Here is a 22,821-nt window from a genome sequence, read left to right on the forward strand (position 1 = left end):
TCCCACCACCATCACCACCACCACCACCACCCCTCCCACCATCACCATCACCATCACCATCACCACCCCTCCCACCACCACCATCACCACCACCACCCCTCCCACCACCATCACCACCACCACCACCACCCCTCCCACCATCACCATCACCAACACCACCATCACCACCACCCCTCCCACCACCACCACCACCATCACCACCCCCACCATCACTATCATCACCACCACCACCACCACCACCACCCCTCCCACCACCACCATCACCATCATCACCACCACCACCCCTCCCACCACCACCATCACCATCATCACCACCACCACCCCTCCCACCACCACCATCACCATCACCACATATGTGTCACATTTTAATGCTTTGGTCCTCATGTCGGGATCCGATGTAACGATCAGACTTTTCTTTCGAGAAATGTGAATACATTTCCGCGTTGTGGAAAATCAGCGACACATCGCTAGTCAACTAACACAGCATGTTTTGTGAGCCAGCTAACAATGTAAAGTAGTGTTATAGTTAACTAGGTAGCAGTGGGGGATTACTCACCCAATCCATTGCGTTGTTGCAGTATTTTGGCTCGACTAGCGAGTTTGTGCTGTGATTCTCAACAACGTTGAAACGTAGTTCTGTGTTTGAAAAAAAAAGACTGAACATTTTGATTGGTTGCTGATATGCTGATACGTGTCACATATCTCTCTCTCTCTACCTGACCAATGTAATTGCTCTTCTCTCCAGGTATCTGTAGGGAGAGAATGGTACATCCATACCATTTATACCGTCCGCTCCAGGGAAAACGCCAATCGCGGAATCGGGAAAAGAAGTTTGGCATACCACTCGTTGACACGGCACAACAGCGTGCCCGCCGCGCGTAACCAGTCTCGTTCCAGGAGGTCAGCCAACGGGCTGCCAGACGTAGAGGAGGAGATCGGTGTGGACAATAACCGCGGCACCAACATCCTACACATAGCGCTGGACCGCAGCAACAACCGGCGAACCAGCCCAGAGAGAGAGATCTTCACCAAGGGGATCATCCCTCGCGAGCTCAACCACACGGACAACAGTGATGAGGACGGAGCGGTGATGATCATAGGGATCTTAGTGGGTCTGCTCCTCACCATCCTCATCATCATCATGGCGGTGCTGCTGGTGCGATCCAAGCAGGAGAAGAAGATGAAGGACATCCCCAAAGACTCGAGAAGCACAGAGCCGATGATGACGCAGGGCTGCAACAGCAGCGAGAGCTCGGAGGTCTGAGGTCTGAGGGCGAAAAGGTCGACAGATCGAGGACTATTTGGTTTCTGTTTTATTTTTTTTGCAAGTGCCTCATATTTTTCTACATCGGGACATAAAGAGGGATGGTGGGAAATCATCACACACAACAATGAGAGCTTTGGGTCCTATCAAACAAATCTACTTGAAATACTACAGCACGTCCTGCTGTAGGGAAGACTTCCCGAACTTAGGTCAGGTCATCCGATATGTATCTGTAAAAGGCACTTGCCGCCAGCATTCATTATCGCATTGTTTTATGATGTCGCTTGATCCACAAAATGTTTTTATGATTTCACCAAAGGTGCTACGGAGGTGCTCTTGTCTTGTGTTTAGGTTGGTGTTTCATTGTGTAGGCTTACAGAAAGGATGTCTCAAAGGACATACATGTATACAGTAACATTACAAACTTGTATTTTTTAGGTTTGTTAGCCTGTATCATGGCACTGCCACTAGCTTGCTTACACTGGGAATGTGTTGCCTCTCTGTACTTTACTATAGAGAATAATTTATGTTGAAGTTCAACAACAAGTACCTAAGAAATCACTGGATGTAAAAAGGGTTGGTTTAGTATTTTTACCCGTAACATTGGTTTTTAGATGTTGACAATCGACCCAGGTGGTACTAGAACAGCCGTGCCTATTTTACCTACTATAAGAGCCGCCTCAGGGGGGGTCAAATGCCCAAAGTCTTTAGTATGGGAAGCTGCTATTTACACACAATGACCACTAGTTGGCACATCTTGTAAATTAGCCTGCCTCCTACACAGAAAAACTGCAAAATAGCTTTATACTAGCTTATCCTGATGTGATTTTGAAAATGTAAGGACACTGGGTGGTAGAACACACATATCTAGGAAAAGTCATGGGTCCTGAAATTTGATCGAGTGCAAAGATATAACATTACTTTTACTCACAGGGTCAAATGACCCCATCCCCATGGCTGTTCTAGTGTTAAGTGCTTACCTGTGTAGTTTGGGGTTAGAATGTTAGAATGTGAGTAAATGGGGAACAAAGCTTTGTGTTGCTTCATTTAATACCAACACATATTTTTAGACATTGTAAAGCTACTTGTGTACTACTATGTCCTCTGAGGGCAAGTAAATGGAATGGTAAATGGTCTGACTTAGCACCTTATACCAAAGCGCTTTACAACGGCCTCTCATTCACCCATTCACACACCAATTGCAGCAAGCTACCATGCAAGGCGCCGGCCCGCTCACTGGGAGCAATTTTGGGGTTCAGTGTCTTGCCCAAGGACACCTCGACATGTGGCCAGCCGGGGCTCGAACCGCCGATCTGCCAACCTTGCGATCATTAGACGGCGGCTCTACCTCCTGAGACACAGCCGCCCCAAGTGGCCGCCCCCAACTGCCGTAAGTGGGCATATGACCAATTAATTCTTGCTAAGTAATGTTTAAATGAAATGATATCTTATTTCTCTTACTGAATAAAGTGTCTTAGTACACTCCCCCCCCCAAAAAAAAGAAACTGTCAACATTCCTGTCAAAACAACTGTTGGTGGTGGATAGAACTATGTATATAATGATGGTAAGCACTTCTGGGTCGATCATGAACATGTGAGATATATCTAAAAACGAAAGTAAAAGAAATCCTGAACCAACCCTTTAAGGTTTTAGATTTTGTCACGTTTTATCATGTGATCAATAGGACACCCTGGTCAGCGAGGCCGACTGTATGTGACATTTTAAATAAACATTTCTCCATTGTGTATGTATTAATGGTTATCTATCATTCTGCATGCTTTTCTTCTAAAATGTATTGTTTAAAATTGTACAATAATGTGTAAAGCAGATTTGGGTGAAAATGTGGGGAAAAGTGTTGTCCAATCTACTGTCAATTAATTGCTTTTGTATCAATGCAGAAACAGTATTTATCAAATATTTTTCAAATCGTATCATTCTTTCTTATGGCTAATTATTACCTGAAATAGTCCCAAGATTGTGTTTTTTGTTGTAACAGTTTTGTATATGAATATTAGCCCTGAACCTAATGAGAGACAGTGACTCTACAGAACCTGTGGTGAGTTGATTTTTCAAGACAGCTGGTCTGCAATGGACAGTTTAGTACCAGGTCCAGATCCACCAGACACCATCATATGTTCTATATTTGTTCATCTTGGTAAATGATTATCTAGGTTGTTGACTAGCTTAGTGGACAATAACTCATGGCCAAATAAATCTATCTCACTACATGAGTCATGTGTTGACTCCCTAACGTTTTTAGATTATTTTCTGAATTCTAAGGAAACACAAACGTTTATCAAATTTCAGTTAAAGGTAATGTCAATTATAACCTAAAATCTTCGTCAGGGTCATCAGAGGTATTGTCATGTATGCATTGGTTTCAGAATTATGTATTTATTTGTATTACATATTTCTTAGGAATTGCCAACAATAATGATTTAAGATGTGTTAACAGGTCCTCCTGTTTAGCAATTCAACACGTGCTTCTAACACGACTCCATCCTCATAGACATGTGTCACATTTGTATTAAATAGATGCATTAAATCAGCTTATATAGACTTACCACTATCAATGTTTGTCATTTTGCAAGGTTTTACCTGTCATCAAGATAATGTATTTGTATAGATAAACTCATCAATAGATTTTGTCATCATATAAACTCACTGCTTCATGAACTTCAGATTTGTATGTTTTATATGAAAACATGAACGCTATGCAACCTACACTATCACACCACTTAACCTACAGTAGTATTTAATCCCATACATTATGTTTTGAAATTGTTATCTTGTCTCGTACGCATCAATGTACTGTAGCTCTTGCATTCTTGTTTTTTCCATCACCTTTATGATTTCAGGAATGCATTGAGTGCATTTAATGCCTTTGGCTGTACATGTACATGTATGTATGTATATATGTATTGCATATAAATACAGTTTGGATATTTTGGGAATGGTCAGTGTTAACATGCATACTGTATGTGTAAGTATTTGTAACATAGACCTGAAGCACAAAGTGGTCTGCAAATAAAGATTGTTTTCAAGAAAAATATGTGCGCTGTATCCTTACAATGATCTTGTCTTGATCTTTCTCCCATAAAGTGCTTAGGCACTATCACTGATCTGAACACCAACAACAACCCTCACCTTCATTTAATTAAACAAATATTGTGTGTATATTAGCCCCTTTTCTGGGAAATCATGTGACTTCTTTCGCAAGCTCCCTTCTCCAATGCCAAGTTTGAAAATCGTCTCTGTGCCTCTGTCTCTGTGTGCAACTCAGTGGTGGGTAGTGTTGATGTTCAGTTGTTTTTGTTTTCTTGGAGCTATTGAGCACTGTGGGATAGACTCAGTCACAGACTACAGTTTTTGATATATTGGGAAGAGGACTTTTGTTCCAAAGGCATGATATAGATCAAACACGGAGGCACCAAGATGGGATTCACACTAAATCTCATCATATTGACACTGACTGCAGTTGGTGCGCAACAACCAAAGTGAGTACATTCTATTAATTATTGCTTAATGGTATTATGACATGCTTATTACTAGTGTGCTTGAGAAGCATCACATCACTGTTATTCATCATACTTTATTTTCTTATGATTTTAATCATATTAAACTTAATTATATTTTTCTTCTCATTGCCAGCTAGCTAGATAGCTCTGTACTCACTCTTATAACAACTTATCTCTTATTATCTCTTTCTTCAACCATTTAAGTATAGAAATTACATTTACTGTTGGGTTAGGAAGATTAATCTTAAATGTACTTAGATTGAATGCACTGATGCTTTTTCATGTTTTAAAATGGACACTCAGAACACACCAATTCAAGTGTGCAATGAGTGGTCTAGCTCAAACTTTAAAAACTTGAATACAGCTTTTTGATACTGCGTTCTTACTTGAAGATATTGCATAATAATAATAATGAGAATTGTGCTGCAGCTGCCAAAGGAGGAGCAGCAACCCTTCTCTGCACCTCTAGTGGCCAGAAGTGGCCACTGCAGTCAGTGTCCCCATGTCACTCCTCTTCGCCACACCGCTGGCAAAATGTATCATACCTTTTTACTGTTTTCGCCTGTCTCTCAGTTTCTCTTTCTTTAGCAACTAAGTATAGAAATGTCTGCATGTCAGCAACCAATCAAAATGTTCTGACTTTTCTTTTGAAAACACAGAACTACTTTTCAACGTTGTTGAGAATCACAACCAGGGGCGGATTTAGGATTGGAGGAGATCCGGGGCTTAGCCCAGAGGGAGAATAATGTGCGCTTCAACCTTCAACTTACCACCACCTTAAAGCGGACAAAAGGCACTGGAGAACACATATACATTCACACCCTTTAATGAAGCAAACTAATTGTGGTGGTTCTGGGCACAGAGGGAGGTCAGCACACGTAGCTCCCCCTGCAGGCCAGAATGCGCCATTGGATAGCAGCTGACCTGTATTACAAAATAGACAGTAAACACACACACACACACACACACACACACACACACACACACACACACACACGTCAGTCACCATCATTTATATTTGAATAGAATTACATAATTGATGGGCTGAGGCTAGTTATGTTACAGTATGTATATCAGGGCAGACTCTGTGCTCACCACTTATATTGTATTTAGAGTCTTGTCCTGTGTTATATGACGATATATTACATGTATTGTTGGCCTGTGTATAGTACTGTGAAATCAAATTCCCCCTGGGACATTAAACAAACATAGTTAGTTAGCGTTACATCTTAGGATAGATTTGAGTCATGTTCTGTATACATACATACTACCATAAGGGCATACTTGAATGAATGAATGGTCTTTATTGTCATTGCTACAGTACAGGTACCAAACAACGAAATTTAGGAGGGGTGGCTCCCCTGGTGTTAGGAAAGAAAAAAAAAAAAAACTTTTAAAAAAATCACAAGAAGGGAAGGAGCTGGTTTACATAAATAAAGGCTATGTACACTATCCACTATACTATACTGTACAGATAGACGACTAGGGTTGTCATATTGCACAATAGTGTTATTTCACATTTATTTAAAGTGTCGCAGTTTGCAGGCTTGAAATGTACATATTTGTGCCTCAGCACTACACCTGATTTTTTTCAGTCCAGCAGCTGCCATCAATCCGTCCAGACCAGGGGTGCTCACACTTTTTGGAACCAAGATCTACTTTTCAAGTAGCCAGTCTGCCAAGATCTACCAGTCTAGTTTCAACATCGCAAACGTACATGCACGTACTACAAACACACACACACACACACACACACACACACACACACACACAGTTCCCAGCCTGCATAGTAAACTCACAATTCACTTTCCCTCTCTCTGTCACACAGCCACAGGAGAAGACCATCACAAACCCTCCCTCTTTGCTATTCTCGCTCACACACATTCACACACACACATACACACACACACACACACACACACACACACACACACACACACACACATTTGCCAGTCTGCATAGGGAGCCATAGCACAAACCCTCCCTCTCTCTCCCCCTCTCTCTCCCTCTCTCTCTCTCTCACTCTCTTACACACACACACACACACACACACACACACACACACACACACACACACACACACACTCACTTTCTCTCACTCACACACTGACAGCCAGTCTGCAGTACCATAGCCAACTACTGATCCAACAAACAGAAAAGTAAACCAGATACAAAACAGGTAGTTCCCTAGTTTGAAAGGAGGAAATAAATGCATTTCTCTACCTTAGTGGGAGACCTGGCACTGGGAGGAGGCAGCTAGTTTCTAGTAGTCAGGGCTGTAGGAGCTGGTTGCAAGGTGTAGGCAGGCTGCAAGGTGTCATCAGCCACTGTGGATCTGTCATCGAAAAGGCAATCTGCAGCCTCGAGAAACGCTTTTTTCACAATTTCGCCGTCTTTGAATGACTTCTTGTGTTTAACAAGAACGTGACTGACGCGATAAGAAGCTATCGTTACAGCTGTACGTTTTCGCTCTTTTGCCACATTTCCCTTCTAACAGCCATCGTAGATCTGCAGATCAGACAGACGCACTTCCAATATCACATTGTGTAAAAGTCCTCCTCCCATTCTGGATGGAAGTTATACGTTATTGGTTTCTTACTTGGTCCAGCTTCCCCACTCATTTGTATACCCTTTCTTTAGTAGTAAATAGTAGAAATTGGAAGGCTAACTAGTTAATTAGTCTCGCCGGTATTTTGTATTTTGTAGTTGGCGCTGTTGACTGTGCATGCGTGGTGAACCGTGTGTTAGGTGAAAAGATCAGATCGCAGACTGGCTTACCTGTACGTCAATCAAGTGGCAAAAGCCATAGTTAGGATGGATTTGTTTTTGAACTTTTTTTTTTTTTTTTTTTGGGAACTTTATTTATTTTTTTGTTCAATGCCATGCGATCTACCCATACTACCTTTGCGATCGACCGGTCGATCGCGATCGACGTATTGGGCACCCCTGGTCCAGACTGTCCAGGGCCCAGAACCTAGGTCTTTGCTGTGTTCAGGGCCTGGACGGCCCTGTGGTAGAAGCTGTTCTTCAGTCTGTTTGTCCTTGCGGCCAAGGTCCTGAACCGCCTTTTCGAGGGCAGCCTGGTAAAGTGTTCGTACCCAGGGTGGGTCGGGTCCCTGGAGATCTTGGAGGCCTTCCTGAGACAGCGTGTGTTGTACAGCTCTTCCAGAGAGGGGAGGGGGGCGCCGGTGATCTTCTGTGCTGTTCTCACGACTCTCTGTAGCGCATTTCTCTCCGCTGTTGTGCAGCTGGAGAACCAGTTGCAGATGCCGTAGGTGAGGATGCTCTCCACTGCGCCGCGGTAGAAGGTCACCAGTATCTCCTGCTTGCTGTGTTCCTTCCTGAGGACTCTCAGGGTGTATAGCCGCTGTTGTGCCTTCTTGATGGTGGCTTTTGTGTTGTCCTTCCAGGTCAGGTCATCCCGCATGTGCATCCCCAGGAATCGGAGGGTTGAGACTCTCTCCACGCTCTCTCCGTCGATGAGCAGGGGCTGGATCTCGGACTTTTTCCTCCTGAAGTCTACGATGATTTCCTGGGTCTTTGACTTGTTCAGCAGCAGGTTGTTAACCTTGCACAGCTTGCTCAGTTGCTCTACCTCATCCCTGTACGCCGCCTCGTCCCCCCCCGAGATGCATCCCACCACGGTGGTGTCGTCTGCAAACTTTACGATGGAGTTGCTGGGGTGGACGGGGGTGAAGTCGTAGGTGTAGAGGTTGTAGAGGATGGGGCTTAGCACGCAGCCCTGGGGGGACCCAGTGCTGAGTCTGAGGGCTGTGGAGGCCCACCCGCACCCTCTGGGGACGGTCGGTCAGGAAGTCCTTGATCCATGCACATATAGAGTGTGATAGACCCAGGTCTAGTAGTTTGGTCACTATCCTGTCTGGAAGGATGGTGTTGAAGGCGGAGCTGAAGTCCACAAAGAGCAGTCTCGCGTAGCTGTTTCCCCTCTCCAGGTGGGATAGAGTGGCGTGGAGAGTCGTCGCGATGGCGTCCTCTGTGGACCTGTGGGCTCTGTAGGCGAACTGGTATGGATCCAGGTTGGGCGGGAGGCGTGTGAGTATGTGGGCCCGGACTAGTTTCTCGAAGCACTTCATGATGATTGGTGTGAGTGCCACCGGGCGGTAGCCGTTTAGGCAGCTCACCATGCTTTTCTTCGGGACTGGGATGATACTTAATGTGGTTACTCCATGTTTACTAGCTGTAACATTAACGTTACATCATTCTTTTTCACTTGTTACTCAGTCAACCAGAGTGCAGATATCAAAGACTATCAGCCTGTTATTCACTTTATTTGTATAAGTATTATCCTTTGTTTGATTTCTTACCATGTACCGTAACAGTACCTTGCTATGTTTCATTTTCGTTATAACATAACGTTATGTTATGATAGCCAGCTAGCATTAGCAAACCGGAAAAGTAGTGTCAGTGAGTCAGTCACCTTTCTAATAAGATTCACAAACCTGAAACATCATCTATGTCATCACTGCTGGTGATGTCATTGTTGTCAGCTGCTGATACTGCTGCTGCAACAGTTCTTGGCGCTTGTTTTGTTGAAAAAAACTTTCGGATATCCATCCTTAGAATTTTGCAAGTCAGGCACTGATTGAGATCACTTCTTCTTCAGGGCAGGGCAGGCTACGCAGTACGCAGGCTAATGTCGCGCAGCTGCTGCCTCTCTGTTGGACTCCGGTACTGCACGTTACTCACAAGTTTTTTATTTATTTATTTTTTAAGTAAAACATTCGGGGCTTTTCAGAAAACATCCGGGGCTTGAGCCCAAGTAGCCACCCCTTAGCCCCGCCCCTGATCACAACACAAACACTCGCTTGTCAAGCCAAAATACTGCAACTGAGTAATCCCCACTGCTACCTACTTAACTAGAACACTACGTTACCTTGTTAGCAGAATCACAAAACAAGCTGTGTCAGTTGACTAGCGATGTGTGTCATTGCTTTTCAACAACGTGGAAATGTTATTACGTTTTATTTACGAAAGAAAAGTCTGATCATTAGATCGGATCCCGACATGAGGACCAAAGCATTAGAATGTGTCACATATGACTGCTATTGCTACATTATATTATTTTTATTTTATTTTTTTAAGTGATTTTTTCTGAGTGGGGCAGTCCCACTCATATTTTTTTATTTTTTTAATGACAGTTTCAGTGAAGATTTAGACAGGAAGGATGGGTGAGAGAGAGAGGAGGGATGACATACAGGATATGTCCCCGGCCGGAATCGAACCGGGGACCCTGCGGTTACATGGTCAGCGCTTAACCCGCTACGCCACCTAAGCGCCCCGTTATTTGTTTTATTAGTACTTCATTGTTGCACTGTTGAGGATCTAGCCAGGCCACGCCCCCCCCTAGTTACAGTTACATCGCTAAGCCCCGCCTCCCTAAGCGAGGGGGTGGTCTCGCTGCTCTGCACGAACACACCCTAACTGCAGTGTTGTCAGATTGGGCGTATTCCCGCCCAATTGGGCTACTTATGATCACGCTGGGTGGCTTTTAGACTGTGGTTAGCTTGGAAAACAATCCCATCTGGCAACACTGCCTAGTTAACCCTAACTCAGGGTTCCCACACCTTCTGAAACATCAAATTCAAGCACCTTCCCTTCCCTGAGCCCCACCCCCTCTGCCCGCCCATACCTCTCTGTCTCAGAGAGAGAGGTGAACCGCCTGTTCAAGAGACAGAACCCCCGGAAGGCGGCCGGACCGGATGCTGTCTCACCCTCCATGTTGAGGTTCTGCGCTGACCAGCTGTCCCCTGTGTTCAGCAACATCTTCAACTCCTCCCTGGAGTGCTGTCAGGTACCAGCCTGCTTCAAGACCTCCACCATTATCCCTGTCCCCAAAAAGTCGAGGATCACAGGCCTGAATGACTACAGACCCGTTGCCCTGACCTCTGTAGTCATGAAGGTCTTTGAACGCCTCGTCCTTGCCCACCTGAAGTCCATCACAGACCCTCTCCTAGACCCCCTGCAGTTCGCGTATAGAGCCAACAGGTCCGTGGAAGACGCGGTCAACATGGCTCTACACCATGTCCTGGAACATCTGGACACGGCCGGGACCTACGCCAGAATCCTGTTCGTGGACTTCAGTTCGACGTTCAACACCATCTTGCCACCCATACTGGAGTGTGGGCTCTCTGCACTGCAGGTGCCTGACTACACCTGCAGGTGGATCACAAACTTTCTGTCCAACAGGACCCAGCGGGTGAAGCTCGGGAAGTCCATCTCTGAGCTGAGGACCATCAGCACCGGTTCCCCGCAGGGCTGCATCCTGTCTCCCCTCCTGTTTTCCCTCTACACCAACTGCTGCACCTCCAGCCACCAGTCGGTCAAGCTCCTTAAGTTCGCGGACGATACCACCCTGGTAGGGCTCATCTCCAGGGGGGATGAATCTGCTTACAGGAGCGAGATCGACTTGGTGGTCTCCTGGTGCACCCGAAACGACCTAGAGCTGAATGCTCTTAAGACAGTGGAGCTGATAGTGGACTTCAGGAGGAACCCACCCCCTCCCTCTCCAATCATACTGGGAGGCACTCCAGTCACCACAGTGGAGTCATGCCGCTTCCTTGGGGTGACAGTCTCTCGGGACTTGAAGTGGGGGCCCAACATCGACGCCCTCACAAAAAAGGCCCAGAAGAGACTGTTTTTCCTGAGGCAGCTCAGAAAATTCCACCTCCCAAAGACCACGCTGGTGAACTTCTATACGGCCATTGTTGAGTCCATCGTCACCTCCGCCATCATCATCTGGTTCCCCGCTGCAGCGGCTGATACGCTCGGCGGAGAGGGTGATTGGCTGCCCTTTGCCCCCCCTTGAGGCCCTGTTTAAAAGTAGGGCTTTGGGGAGGGCCAGGAAGATCATGGCTGACCCCGCACACCCAGGTCTCTTTGCCCCGCTCCCCTCAGGCAGGAGGGTGCGGTCTCTAAAAACTGTGAAGGCCCGACACGCACACAGCTTTTTCCCCAAAGCCATCTGGCTCCTAAATGCTGCTGCCTCCCTCCCCCCCCTGACCTGACCCCTATCTATCTACCCTCCCTCCACCCCCACCCAGAGAGCTTTGGACTGTCTGGATATGAACACTTGAACACTTGATCTCTGCACTTTATATTTATATTATTGTAACCCCTGCCATATGGGCGGGGCCTGAGTTCTATTTTAAATAAGTGGCGGTATTACCTGTAATAATAAACTATTCAAATTATGACGATCAGTGCCTCCATTAACTATGTGGAAGTATTTTAAATAGGACTTCCTTTTTAATCCTTTTAATGTATTTATGTTTTAATTATCATATGAATTGCCTATTACCTGTTTATGACACAACACAGTGGCTTTAAATGCAAATACCAAAGGGTATATATTTATTTACTAAATGCTAAATTTAAAGTGTTGGTAGTCAATTATAATGTCAATAGACAATATTCACAATACAATGTCAACAGACAATATCACAATATCACATAACAAAATATAAGCTCAAAGCCTATTCCAATTCCTTTCAAGGAAATAAATGTAATGTTTCCAATAAACTAAAAGTCAACTCAAAGGATTCACAATTGTACAATATATCATTCAGTAAAATAAAAAGGTGAGCCCACACTCACACACACACGCACTCTGTAACTCAGTCCATTAACCAGCGTTACCGTTGCAGCTGACGTTGGTTGTGAGCGGGGGGCCTTGAAACTGTTATGGCCACTTCACTCGTCCACACGAGGTCCAAACAAAAGCTTGTGCGTGGTTCAGTACTCACGTAACCTCGTGGGGAACTCGTAGGTAAACGAGGGGTTTGAAAGATGGTGTAAAAAGAGGCAGAGATGAGGGGGGATGAGGTCCAGCGCTCTCCCACGAGCGCAGGAGAATGATTGAAGGACACTGACGCGAAGATTCAATGGACGGTCTCGAGTTACCCCAGGCGTTTGGAAACGGTCTCCGTTGTCCAACGGAGAGCTTTCCTTTGGCTTGGTCTCTCGACTTCCAATTCTGAATTAACAGAATACACTGAGCTACAAAATCCAATAGCTATTTCGTTTTGATAAAGCTAGAAACAATTTATCACTCAGCAAAGGCTAGCAACATGCTAACGTAATTATGCTAAGCTAACCGCTAGCCGCGATTAGCTCTACAGTCAAATATAACATACTACAACGAGTAGATGTAGCTTATAAACAAACACCAGACATATGTATTTACCTCTGGTAGCTTCAATGTGCACCAACATCCAAAAGAATAACTGTTCGTTGATTCCCGAATTATTAATACACACAGCATACACAAGTGTTACTTCCTCGACGAGGTCCTCAAACATTCTGACACGCAACCTAACTCTATTAGTACAAAGTCCCGCCCCCTCTCTCTCAGCATACATTTCATTGGCTAGCTCTTCCCGATGGACCAATGAAATAAAGAAATGAATGAATGACATATAACCAAAGAGCGAACTCACATTAGAGTTTGTAAACAAGTACACATTATAAACGTATAACAATGTTAATAACCGTGTACATAACCATCAAATGATGCTTATTTATTAAATGCTCATAGCTCACGTTAGTAGCTGGGCTACACTCTCCCCCTTCTAAATGTCTGATGTCCTCAGCAGACTCAATAAACAAACTTTAATTCAAAAACATAAAAGGGTGTAGCATGAGCTGACTTTGCCTACTCTAGGTCTTTCTAATCTTAATAACCACACCTCGGTGGAAAATGGTAAGAGGTTTGTCCCTTGCTCTACCAGGCTCATCATAGGTAAGTCTCATTATTGGATTTACTAATCTTTTTGGCCTAGCTTGTTTAGGGGAATGTTTTGCCTGTGATCTAGTGGACATTCTTCTATCATCTTCCTCACTGGAAACTCTTTCCGCTTCTGAGTCAGTTTCTGGTGCAGTCTCTGGGTTCCGGTCTTCTTGGGTGCAGTGATCTGGCTCTGAACGTGTCATGGTTTCTTAGGTTTTCATTTTAGAGACATTGTTATGACACGGGGGCGAGGGAGCTCAAGGACACGACACCGGAGGCAGAATACAGTGTTAGCCCCGTAGGGTATTTATTTACAGTGCAGGTGGGTGGAAACACAGATGATGAGTCCGGAGGTTTTCAGCCTGGCGGGCTGGGGGTTTCAACCTGGCGGGATGGCGGTAGTGGTTGGCATGGGCTGTGGAGGAACAGGAAAGCAGGGTAAGTCTCCACGGTAGGCCAGTACAGAAGATATCAACGAATCACAAGAATAGGCCCAAGAGCAAAGTTCATAACTAATCACAGAGGATACTTGCCAGGTCATTCTTAGGGAAGAACTGACGGTGAATGAAGGGAGTCCAGGGTAGATGTAGCCAGAGGGTTAATTGGGAGTGGAGACAGGTGTGTTGGTTTGACTGTGGCTGGCTAACCCTCCAATCACCGGGAACGAGCTTCACCTGCGGCGGAGAGCACGCTGTGCTCGAGTTGTGGGGGCGGGTGCTCGAGCTGTGGGGGCGGGAGAGGGCGTGTGTGACGGCCCAGCCGTAACAGGACCCCCCCCCGAGAGGGAGCCTCCTGGCGACCGGCCCGGAGCCTCCGGGTGGGCCCGATAGAAGTCCCTGAGGAGGACTGGGGACATGATCTGGGACCGGGGAATCCAGCTCCGTTCCTCTGGGCCATATCCCTCCCAGTCCACCAGGTACTGGAAACCCCGGCCACAGCGACGAGCCCTGAGGAGCCTCCTTACCGCCCACTGGGGGTGGCCATCCACCAACTGAGGAGGGGGCGGTGCAGGGGCTGGTGGCATCAGGTCGCTGGCGACATGGGGCTTAACCCGGGAGACGTGGAACACCGGGTGGATCCGACGGAGGGAGTGAGGGAGGACCAGCCGGATGGCAGCGGGGTTGATGACCCGGTCGATGACGTAGGGGCCGATGTACCTCGACGCCAACTTCCGGGAGGGGACATTGAGGGGGAGATCCGCCGTGGAGAGCCAGACCCTCTGGCCCACCTGGTACACCGGAGCTGGAGTGCGGCGACGGTTGGCGCTTCGGGTAGTTCGGGCGGTGGCCCGAAGCAAGGCCGAGCGTACGGAGGTCCAGACCCGACGACAGCGAAGGAGGTGTGCCTGGACTGATGGTACCGACGCTTCGCCCTCCTGGGTAGAAAGCAGGGGTGGCTGGTACCCCAAGGAGCACTCGAAGGGGGACCGGCCGGTGGCTTCATTCACCATGGCGTTCAGGGAGTACTCCACCCAGGGTAGGTCCTTGCTCCAGGAGGATGGATGGAGGGAGGACATGCAGCGGAGTGCCGACTCCAGGCTCTGGTTGGCTCTCTCCGCCTGCCCATTGGTCTGGGGATGGTAGCCGGAGGAGAGGCTGGTCGTGGCCCCAATCCCAGAACAGAAGGCCTGCCACACCTTGGACGTGAACTGGGGGCCACGGTCGGAAACCACATCCTGGGGAAGCCCGTAAAGCCGGAAGACGTGGGTGGTGAGTAGCTCCGCCGTCTCCGCCGAGGTCGGTAGCTTTGCCAGAGCTACCAACCGCACGGACTTGGAGAAGCGGTCCACGATGGTGAGGATGACCGTGTTGCCTAGGGACGGGGGAAGGCCGGTCACGAAGTCCATGGCGAGGTGGGACCACGGTCGACCGGGCACGGGTAGAGGCCGCAGCAGTCCTGAAGGCGGCCGGTGGGATGCCTTGCTGCGAGCGCAGGTAGGGCAGGCCGAGACGAACTCCCTGACGTTCGCGGCCATGGTGGACCACCAGAACCGCCGGCGCAGGAAGGACAGTGTGCGTAGGGCCCCAGGATGGCAGGCGAAGCGGCTGGCGTGGCCCCACTGCATCACCTTGGTCCTGACGGCGTCCGGGACGAAGAGACGGCCGGGGGACCCCGGTCGGGGATCTGGCTGGGTGCGCTGTGCAGCTCTGACCACCGCCTCGATCTCCAGGGTGACCACTCCAACGACCCGGGAGGATGGAACGATGGTGTCAGGAGTGGTGGGTTCCTCCTCTGCGGCATGGAGCCGAGAAAGGGAGTCAGCCTTGGCGTTCAGGGAGCCCGGACGGAACGTGAGGTGGAAGTTAAACCGCCCGAGGAACAGGGCCCAGCGTGCCTGACGGGAGTTCAACCGCCTGGCCGACTTGATGTAGGTTAGGTTCTTGTGGTCCGACCAGACGGTGAAGGGGTGCTCTGCGCCCTCCAGCCAGTGCCGCCACTCGTGGAACGCCTCCACCACCGCCAGCAGCTCGCGGTTCCCGATGTCGTAGTTGGCCTCGGCGGAGGTATAACGGCGGGAGTAGAAGGCGCAGGGGTGCACGGTCTGGTCCTCCGATCGTTGAGAGAGCACGCCACCGACGCCCGTGTCTGAGGCGTCCACTTCCACAATGAAGGGCCTAGAGGGGTCTGGGTTGATTAGGACCGGCGCCGAGGTGAAGAGCCTCTTCAGGTCACTGAAGGCAGCGCTGGCTGCTGGTGTCCACGTGAACTGGCGCAGGGGGGAGGTGAGGGCAGTGAGGGGGGCGGCTACCCGGCTGAAGTCCCGGATGAATCGCCGGTAGAAGTTGGCAAAGCCGAGGAATGACTGCAGCTGTTTCCGGGTGGTAGGTTGGCCCCACTCGACGACGGCCCGAGTCTTCTTGGGGTCAGGGCGAGTCAACCCACCCTCCACGATGAGCCCCAGGAATTCCACAGAGTGAGTGTGGAACGAGCACTTCTCGGCCTTAATAAAAAGGCGATTCTCCAGTAGGCGCTGGAGGACTAGGCGGACATGTTGGACATGCTCCTCAGGGTTCCTGGAGAATACTAGGATGTCATCCAGGTAGAGGACGACAAAGATGTCCAGCATGTCCCTGAGGACGTCGTTCATGAGGGCCTGAAAGACGGAGGGGGCGTTAGTGAGACCAAAGGGCATGACAAGGTACTCATAGTGGCCACGGGGGGTCTTGAACGCCGTCTTCCACTCGTCACCCTCACGAATCCGGACCAGATGGTAGGCGTTCCGGAGGTCCAGCTTAGTGAAGATGGTGGCCCCAAGGAGGGGCTCAAAGTTGGAGCTCATGAGGGGGAGAGGATAGGTGTTCCGGACGGTGATGGCATTGAGCTCACGGTAGTCAATGCATGGCCTGAGGGTTCCATCCTTCTTCTTCACGAAGAAAAACCCCGCTGCCACCGGGGAGTGTGATGGACGGATGAGCCCCTCAGCCAGACAGTCGGAGATGTAGGTGTCCATGGCTGCCTTCTCCGGGGGGGCAAGGTTGTAGAGGCGACTGACCGGAAGTTTGTTGCCAGGGCGGAGCTCGACGGCACAGTCGTAGGGCCGGTGAGGCGGCAGGGTGCGAGCACGCTCCTTGCTGAAGGCCTCTCCGAGGTCGTGGTAGACCTCTGGGATGGAGGAGAGGTCAGGGGGAGCCGGAGGCGGTCGCAGAGGCGATGTGGGGGTATGGGCGGCACGGAGGCACCGGGCGTAGCATGCGGTACTCCAGCTCAGGATACGTCCCTCACCATAGCTGACATGGGGAATGTGGAGCTCGAGCCACGGTCGTCCCAGGATGAGCGGGGACTGGGGGGTCTTGAGGATGTAAAACCGGATCTCCTCCACATGGTTCCCAGAGACGGTCAAGGAGAGGGGTGTAGAGCGGTGGGTGAGAGGCCCCAGGCTGTGTCCGTCTAGGGCTGAGACGGAGAGGGGGGTCTCGAGGGCAACGAGGGGAACGGCAGCTGAGCGGGCCAGCTGGGCGTCCATAAAGTTCTCGTCTGCTCCCGAGTCAATAATGGCCTCGACCGTGAGGTTCTGCCCCTGCCAGGAGAGGGTGACAGAGAACCTGGCTGGGCTGGTGGTAGGTGGGGATTGAGAGACACGGCTCACCCGGATTCCCCCTTCGGGTGAGCCTGCCCTTTTGATAGGGACGGGCAGGTGTCACGGAGGTGTCCCTTCTCTCCACAGTAGAGGCACAGGCCCTGGGCCCTTCTCCTCTCCTTCTCCGCCGTGGTGAGGCGGGCTCGACCAAGCTGCATCGGCTCCTCGCCAGTGCATGGGGTGTAGGTCGACTCCCGTGCGGAGGAGGGGTTGGCTGTGACGATAGGGTCCTGGGGGCGTGGCGAGCTGGTCTGGTAGCGCCCTCTCTCTCTCCGACGCTCCCGGGAGCGCTCGTCAACGTCGATGGCTAGGGCCACTAGTTCGTCCAGGGCGGCGGGTCTGTCCCGGACGAGCTCGTCCTTGATGGCCTCACTCAGCCCCTGGCGGAAAGCAGATCGCAGTGCCCTGTCATTCCATCCGCTTCCGGCTGCCAGGGTGCGAAACTCGGTAGAGTAGGCCGCCGCGGTCCGGTTCCCCTGGTGGAGTGACATCAGTCGCGCCCCGACCTCCTGTCCTGCAGTGGGGTGGTCGAAAACCCTCTTGAACTCCGTGAGGAAGGTAGCGTAGTCACCGAACAGGTCAGGGCGGGCGCAGAGGGTGGCCTGGACCCAATTCAGGGCGTCGCCGGTGGTGAGGTTGGTGATGAACGCCACCCGGGCTGCCGGCGACCAGAACTGGCTGGGCTGATGCGAGAACACCAACTCGCATTGGAGGATGAAGCCTCGGAACTGGGCGAAGGCTCCGTCGAAGGGGCGGGGGCTGGCTAGGTGGGGCTCCCGTGGCTGTCCAGTAGGTGGTGCCGGTAGCTGGGCAGGGTCAGGGAGAGCAGGGGGGGGGCAAAGGCTGCGAGCGCGGCCACCTGTGCTGTAAGCGCTTGGGTCGTAGAGATGAGGTGCTGCATCTGGGTGGCGCGGTGCTCCTGGTTAGCCTCCTGGGTTGTCATGCGAGTGTTCAGGGCCTGGCACGCTGTAGCGGCCGCCTGGAGGAGGTGAGTGTGTTCAGCGAGGGTCTGGATAGCCGTCGGACCGGATCCAGGGGTGGGAGATGGTGCCCGGTCCTTCGTGTCGTCTGAGCCCAATTGCATGGTCAGTTCTTCTGTTATGACACGGGGGCGAGGGAGCTCAAGGACACGACACCGGAGGCAGAATACAGTGTTAGCCCCGTAGGGTATTTATTTACAGTGCAGGTGGGTGGAAACACAGATGATGAGTCCGGAGGTTTTCAGCCTGGCGGGCTGGGGGTTTCAACCTGGCGGGATGGCGGTAGTGGTTGGCATGGGCTGTGGAGGAACAGGAAAGCAGGGTAAGTCTCCACGGTAGGCCAGTACAGAAGATATCAACGAATCACAAGAATAGGCCCAAGAGCAAAGTTCATAACTAATCACAGAGGATACTTGCCAGGTCATTCTTAGGGAAGAACTGACGGTGAATGAAGGGAGTCCAGGGTAGATGTAGCCAGAGGGTTAATTGGGAGTGGAGACAGGTGTGTTGGTTTGACTGTGGCTGGCTAACCCTCCAATCACCGGGAACGAGCTTCACCTGCGGCGGAGAGCACGCTGTGCTCGAGTTGTGGGGGCGGGTGCTCGAGCTGTGGGGGCGGGAGAGGGCGTGTGTGACGGCCCAGCCGTAACAGACATCTAGTGGACATTTTATGACATTACATTTGTTACTGCCTTTATTCAGTTTCGGTTTTGATTAGTCACATGACGAACATTAGTCACATGACGTGAGCACACTGTTCAGACGTGATAGCTCGTAGCAGCAGCTAGTTGAGAGGAAAAGCTCCGGAGAATCTCTTTGTTTACATTCTTGCCCTGGAAAAGGCTTTGCTTGTAAGTTGCCTTTTCTTTTCTTGTTTAACTACAATGTATAATGTATATGTTTATAAATACATAGCTTATATTATTTAAGTATAACTATTTGTATTGCTATATTGATATAATATGTTGGCTACATACTGTTGATGTTGAAAGTGTAACAGTATAGTTTTGAGCATTACAGTAATTGTACTCTTATGTTTATTTACAGTTTTACAAAATAACCAAACGACCACTCATGTTTCTGAGGGTTGAGTAAAGAACTAAACTTTACTCCAGCGTCTGAGGATTCATTTGTGTGTCAGTGTGTGTTCGCTATCTGTGGAAGTTGCGCCCTGGTTACGCGCAGTGGGAACAGAATAGTAAAAAAGCAACCACTCAGCGGGCGGATCGACTCAAGGAGAGAGATCTTCAGCGCAAGCACTGCTCCCCATCATCCTTGCTCACGCCAAGCACACAGCAATATTCATGATGGAAGAGTTGAGCAATGCTGAGACAAGGTCAGTGGCCTCTAGCACATCTAGGTCTTTTAAATCAACAGCCAGTAGGGCAGCTGTCAATGCACGTGTCAAAGTGGAAGTAGCACGCACACGTGCTGGCTATGCAAAAATGGAATCAGAGATTATGATCGAAAAAGCCCAAATGGAAGCAAAATTAAAGAACTTGCTGCATGAGAAAGAAGTGGCAGAAGCCATCGCTGAAGCTAATGTTCTTGAAGCAGCAGCGGAGGAAGAAAACAACGGTATAGAAGCTGTCATTCATGCCACTGTTGACCGCACACGCCAGTACGTAGAACAACAGTCACAGCTACCACTATCTGCCGAAGATGTTAACGACTCTATAGCCAATCTGGAACCGATAGTCCATAGGCTGAGATCCTCCTCACCACCCAGACAGCGTCTGACTGTCTCATACGAGAGACAGCACTCCTCCACCGTGAAGCATGAGCACAGCTCTCCATCACTGCGACCTAGTAGGCCAAAGACATCAGAGCAGCTCACACCCAGCAGGCCCAAGGGTTCACCATACAAACCAACAGGAAGCGGTGACACAACCGACATCAGTGATGTGGCTCGGTACCTAGCACGCAGAGACCTCGTAACCTCCGGTCTCACCAAGTTCGATGATCACCCAGAAAATTACTGGGCATGGAAGTCGTCCTTCAAGAACGCCATTGACGGACTACTACTCAGTGCTAATGAAGAGATGGACCTCATGATTAAGTGGTTAGGGAGTGAATCTGCAAAGCACGTGAAACGAATAAGAGCAGTACATGTAAGTCATTCATCTCAAGGTCTATGCAAAGCTTGGGAACGCTTAGAAGAGTGCTTCGGGTCTCCAGAGGTAATTGAAAAGTCCCTCTTCGACAGGCTGGAGAACTTCCCAAAGATCAGCAATAAAGATCCTGTGAAGCTGAGAGAGCTAAGTGACCTTCTCCAAGAGTTGGAAGCAGCCATGTTCGAAGGTTACCTGCCTGGTTTGAGCTATTTGGACACTTCACGCGGCATTTTGCCCATCGTAGACAAGTTGCCCTACAACATCCAAGAGAAATGGATATCACAGGGTTCCAGATACAAAGCTGAGCGACAGGTAGTTTTTCCCCCATTCACATTCTTCTGCGAGTTCATCACCAAAGAGGCACGAGCTCGCAATGACCCAAGCTTCAGGCTATCGATGAGTAACACAGCCCAGATGAAGTCAGAGCAGCCATTCAAGAGACAAAGTAAGAGCATGGTCTCTGCACATAAGACAGATGTCTCTCACGAGAAAGACACACAAGACGGTTCAGGCCGAACAGCAGTGGACATAAAAAAACTATGCCCTCTCCATAAGAAGCCACACCCCCTAACACGCTGCAGAGGTTTCAGAAGCAAGCCCCTCGAGGAGCGCAAGGCCTTCCTCAAAGACAACGGTGTCTGCTTCAGATGTTGTTCCACAACTACTCATCTAGCCAAGAACTGCACCACAGCCATCAAGTGCATGGAATGTGAGAGTAACAGCCACACCACGGCTCTTCATCCAGGACCTCCGCCTCCAGCCCCATCTGAGGATGGCGGGGAGGGAGAAGGAGGATCAGACCAATCTGCAGTCACCTCAAATTGCACAGAAGTCTGTGGAGAGGGTCAAAGCGGCAGATCCTGCTCGAAGATTTGCCTGGTGAATATATTCCCAGAAGCACACCCAGAGAGAGCAACCAGAGCATATGTTGTGCTGGATGACCAAAGCAACAGGTCGCTTGCAAGGTCTGAATTCTTTGATATGTTCCACATCAAGGGGTCAGATTCAGCATTCACACTTCGTACATGTGCAGGTACAACTCAGATGACAGGAAGGAGAGCCACAGGCTTTGTGGTGGAATCTGTGGATGGAGCTACAACAGTGACACTACCTACACTAATAGAGTGTAACAACATTCCCACCGAAAGAGCTGAGATACCTACGCCAGAAGCAGCGTTGCATCATTCCCACCTCAAGCCCATAGCATATGGTATACCACCTTTGGATTCTAAAGCACAGATCCTTCTCTTGCTAGGCCGAGACATCCTTAGAGTTCATAAAGTGCGGGAGCAACGGAACGGTCCACATGACGCCCCCTACGCACAACGACTCGACCTGGGATGGGTCATCATAGGAGAAGTCTGCCTAGAGGCAGCCCACAAGCCTTCAGACATCCAAAGCTACCGCACCAATGTGCTTGAGAACCAACGCCCTTCATTCTTCAGCCCATGTCCGAACAGGATCCAGGTGAAGGAGCAATATGTTCCGAAGCCAGCACATCAGATTGCCCCAGCGCAAGGCACCCACAGTATCCGGGAATGCAACTTAGGGAGCACCATCTTCAACACGTCCGAGGATGACAACAAGATTGGACTCTCTATTGAAGACAGACTGTTCTTAAAGGTCATGGACAAAGAAATGTATATGGATGACTGCAACAGCTGGGTGGCACCATTGCCATTCAGAACACCACGTCAGCAACTCCCTCACAGCCGAGGCCAGGCCCTCACACGACTTACCTCTCTTCAAAACACACTGGAGAAAAGGCCCGAGATGAAGAGGCACTTCATCGCGTTCATGCAGAACATCTTCGACCGTGATCATGCTGAGCTGGCTCCTACATTGGAGAACGGACAAGAATGTTGGTACTTACCTATCTTCGGGGTTTATCACCCTCAGAAGCCAGGCCAGATTCGAGTCGTCTTCGATTCCAGTGCAAAATGGAAAGGCGTGTCACTGAACGATGTTCTCCTTTCTGGTCCGGACTTAAATAACAGCCTCTTAGGAGTACTGGTGCGATTCAGACGAGAACCGATCGCTGTCACTGTGGACATAGAACAAATGTTTCACAGCTTCGTTGTGAAAGAAGACCACAGGAACTTTCTCCGCTTTCTGTGGTA

At 49.5% G+C, this 22,821-nt stretch overlaps 2 protein-coding genes across 2 annotated transcripts in view; both read left to right on the top strand.

The window, feature by feature from the left end:
• The window catches only part of frem2b (FRAS1 related extracellular matrix 2b), a gene marked incomplete at its 3' end in the record, with an annotated part of 115,509 nt that extends 114,245 nt beyond the window's left edge, over positions 1–1,264 (top strand). Inside the window, exon 25 of the mRNA XM_080548981.1 lies at positions 746–1,264. Coding sequence (XP_080405107.1) covers positions 746–1,264 — 519 coding nt within the window. The remainder of the gene's footprint in view (positions 1–745) is intronic.
• A 3,284-nt stretch (positions 1,265–4,548) lies between these two features.
• Positions 4,549–22,821, top strand: part of c4 (complement component 4) — a 79,147-nt gene continuing 60,874 nt past the window's right edge. The window contains exon 1 of the mRNA XM_080542161.1: positions 4,549–4,762. Within this exon, the coding sequence (XP_080398287.1) occupies positions 4,701–4,762 (62 nt within the window). The 5' untranslated portion in view covers positions 4,549–4,700. The remainder of the gene's footprint in view (positions 4,763–22,821) is intronic.

The sequence above is a fragment of the Nansenia antarctica genome (assembly GCF_963989245.1).
Source record: "Nansenia antarctica genome assembly, chromosome: 1".
In the NCBI taxonomy this organism is placed as follows: Eukaryota; Metazoa; Chordata; class Actinopteri; order Argentiniformes; family Microstomatidae; genus Nansenia; species Nansenia antarctica.